This window comes from Tupaia chinensis, unplaced genomic scaffold, assembly GCF_000334495.1.
Source record: "Tupaia chinensis unplaced genomic scaffold, TupChi_1.0 Scaffold000280_1, whole genome shotgun sequence".
In the NCBI taxonomy this organism is placed as follows: domain Eukaryota; kingdom Metazoa; phylum Chordata; class Mammalia; order Scandentia; family Tupaiidae; genus Tupaia; species Tupaia belangeri.
Window position 1 is genome coordinate 398,233 of NW_006159763.1, and position 3,248 is coordinate 401,480.

The window sequence follows — 3,248 nt, forward strand, 5'->3', positions numbered from 1 at the left end:
GTCGGAGGACGGGGAGAGACCCCGAGACCCCCGGGGCACGAAGTTCCGAGCTAGCGGGTAAGCGGGAAGGTGGCAGGGGAGGGCCGGGGCCACGGAGGGAGGAAGGGAGGGGGAAGGAGAGGGGGGAACTCGGGACTCGAGCGAGGAGGGAGTGGAAGTGGAGGAAAGGGCGGAGACTGGGGCGCGGGGGACCGAGGACTAGGGGAGATGGATGGGGAGATGAACGGAGTGCTGGTCGGAAGCCAGGGTTCCGGGGTCCGCTTCCTAGAGTTCCCTGAAGCCAGGGTGCCTCGCCCCCTGCCACCAGGAGGGGGTAGTCTCGGAGGCGCCGCCGGCCCTCCCACTCCTGGGCGGGCTCCAGACCACCCCCCCACACCCGGCGACCTCCCCAGCACTTGCCCCTCAGTCTCGTCCCGGGTACCAGCTTAGGGGGTGCCTGGGACCTCCGCCCCCATCTCTAGATTGAGAGGCGGAGCCGGGAAAGGGAGGTATTGGGTCGGGTCAGGACAAGGGGTCAAGCAGAAGAGGGAGCAGCTGGGTGGGGATGGGCAAGACTGTCCCGGAGAGTTGGACCTGACTGGGGGAGGGCGGCTTGTCTGGGTGTGGGGGGCCGCGCTCTTAGAAACCCGGGTTCCACTTTGTCGCCCCTCCTCTCGCCAGCCAGCTCCACATCGAACAGTTGTGGAATGTACGAACTCACTCGGGGAGTGGCTAATGCCCAAGTGGGGGTCCGGGATGCTAATCCCTTGGGCAAGGGGAGAGATGCTAATCCTCCGGGCCGGTCGGGGCTGGTCCCGGGAATGTGTCCCCACCCGGATTATCGGCACCGATGCTCTGGACAGAAGCTGCTTTGTGTTCTGGGACAGCGGGGGAGGGGCGGGGGGCGTGGGCAGAGGAAGGAGGGGTGGCGGAGGAGCACCCAGGGCACAGCGGGAGGTGTGAGTGGGCACCTTGGAGTGCTCAGGACAGACTCTCCCACAGCCGGGGTCGTCCTGAGCAGCCCTGTCCCACACCAGCTGCCCAGGCTGAAGGCCTGAGGGGGAGCTGAGAGCCCTGGCTGAGTCGGAAGGCCTCCCAGGAATGTGCCACCCAGGACCCCCACCCTGGCTGACCTGGGGCCTATGTTGTTGACCCTACACTGACCTTCACCCCCAGCCCTATGTTGGCCAACCCTGACCCCCAACTGCACACTGAGGGGCTGCGGATTGTCACCTTCCATGAGCCTGAGTGTCCTGCTGCGAGCTTGCCCCACTAGCAGTGGCTTCCATCTCCTCTGCCCCCACAGCAGTCTCCTCTCCCAACTTCCCTTCAGTCACAGTCAGGAGGGTGGCAGCCCTGCCACTCAGATTTTCCTGGTCCCGGGCTAGGAGGGGGAAGGATCTGGACTGCCCCCCCAGGGCAGAACCTCTGGGTTTCTGAGTCCACCCCCTCCTAGCGTCACGTGCCCCTCCCCCATTATAAAGCCCTGCCTAGCCAGTGCCCACTCTGTCCCTTCCTTCCTCCCTCCCACTGAGTGAGTGGCGTTGGGCTTCTCCCCTCCGCAGACCTGGGTCAGCGGGAAGGGGGGGATCTCCTGGCCTGACCTGGGGAGGAGGCACCCCTTCTCTGCAGCGCCCCCCACACCCCTTTGGGTGCCTCCCAGAGGCCCACCACCTCAGCAGGGTTCCTGTTTCTGCCTGGCCCTGCCCGCCCCCTCTCCTCTTTCCCGCTCCCTCCCTGGCTGTCGCTGTCTCCGATCAGGCCTTGACTCCTCTCCCCCGTGTGTGGCAGCCTCTCCCACTTTCCGCCTTCTCCTCGCTTGGCCCTTTGTGGCCTCCTGAGCCTCAACCCTCTCCTCTCTCTCTCTTTGTTCTTCTCTTTTCTTCCTATAAATAACTCTCCTCTTTGCTCTTGCTGCCTCTAAGGGCCACTCTAAGGCCCTCGTAAGTCTAGGAGGATCCTGAGCCTAGCGAGCCCGGGACCCACCTGCGGAGGGAGGGCAGGGGCCTCCGCTCCTTCCCTGGGCTGGGCGCAGGGTGCTGGGCCTGGGGCGCCCTGCCGAGCCGCAGACGGTGATTGGTGCTCTCCTTCACCTAGGTTATGCCTCCGCCCTGTTGCCCTGAAAGCCGCAGCGACAGTGAAAAGGGCTAAGATCTGGCCATGAGCAGCGCCCCCCGGCGCCCCGCCTCGGGCGCAGATTCTTTCCTCTCTGTGAGTATGGCCTGCGCGGTCAGCTGGGCCGGCCCAGCCACAGGTGCCTTGGCTGGGGGTCCACGCAGACCAGGGGCGCGCGTGTATGTGCATGTACGTTTGTAAGCTGGGATTGGAAGCCTGTAATGGAGTAGGAGGGGTGCTGCCATCGGTACTGGACCTGGCACGGGGTGGGCAGGTGGAGGCCGTGGAGAGGGAGTGCGCCTAATGGGTGGGGTCAGGCGACTGGAGGCGCGGCCCTCCTGAGGGAGTTGCATTGCATTTCCTGCAGCCTGGGGTGGTAGTTCAGCCTCCGCCGGAGAGGAGCTCTGAGGCACTTGGGTCTCTAACCGGTGACGGCTGCCCCAGCCTCCAGGCGGAGAGGTCCCTCATGCAGTGGTTCTGGGCCAGTTCTCAGGCTGCGGCTGGGCCCGCCCAGCCACACGTGCTACCCAGGCCCGCCCCTGCCGCCCACGTGGCCACCGCCCCACAGGCCCCCTCCGGATTTTCCTGAGAAGTCTAATGATTAACCCCGGGGTGCCACAATCAGCCCCGTTTATTGGTCACTTGGGCCTGTGGGGCACGTGACGAGGCCAGTCCCCTCCCCCTTCTTCCCGGGTTCACCCCTGCCGGTCATGGACTTCCTCCTGCGGCCTCAGGTGCGAGGGGTCCGGGCCCCCTCCCCCATCCCGGGCTAGCTTTCTGTGCTCGCTCCCCACCCCTTCCTCCTAAGGGGCTGCTTCTGGTGGGAGTGGGGCTGAGCAAGAACAGGGCAAGGCTGCCTGCCGAGAGAAGCCCGGCCCCAACCCAGGCATCTTCTAGTGTCCCACGTCCCCGGCAGGCCTTGCAGCTCTGCACCCCAGCCCCATGCTTCCCAGGACCCGCCCTTCATCCCGGGTGTCCTCCCCTCCCTCGGCATTGCCATGGTGGGGCTGCATACCCCCGCCCTTGGAGGTCCCGATGCCCTTCAGGTCCAGAAGCTCTTGAGCAAATATTTGGCGGTGCCTGGAGCTGAGACCCGCAGGGGGTGGGTGGGGGTGGACCCAGGCTACCCGCTGGCCTGCGGCCGCTGTGCTGGA

General features: G+C 65.8%; 1 protein-coding gene and 1 pseudogene across 2 annotated transcripts in view; both read left to right on the plus strand.

The window, feature by feature from the left end:
• LOC114008075 (interferon-related developmental regulator 1 pseudogene) overlaps window positions 1–2,130 on the plus strand; it is a 2,418-nt pseudogene extending 288 nt beyond the window's left edge.
• SLC4A2 (solute carrier family 4 member 2) overlaps window positions 1–3,248 on the plus strand; it is a 14,001-nt gene continuing 10,753 nt past the window's right edge. The window contains exons 1-2 of one of the 2 annotated variants that reach the window (XM_027772532.1): window positions 1–57; window positions 2,077–2,190. In XM_027772532.1, the coding sequence (XP_027628333.1) occupies window positions 2,140–2,190 (51 nt within the window). In that variant the 5' untranslated portion in view covers window positions 1–57; window positions 2,077–2,139. Of the gene's footprint in view, window positions 58–2,076; window positions 2,191–2,684; window positions 2,829–3,248 lie in introns of those variants that run through there. The other variant, XM_027772533.1, reaches the window with a different exon arrangement.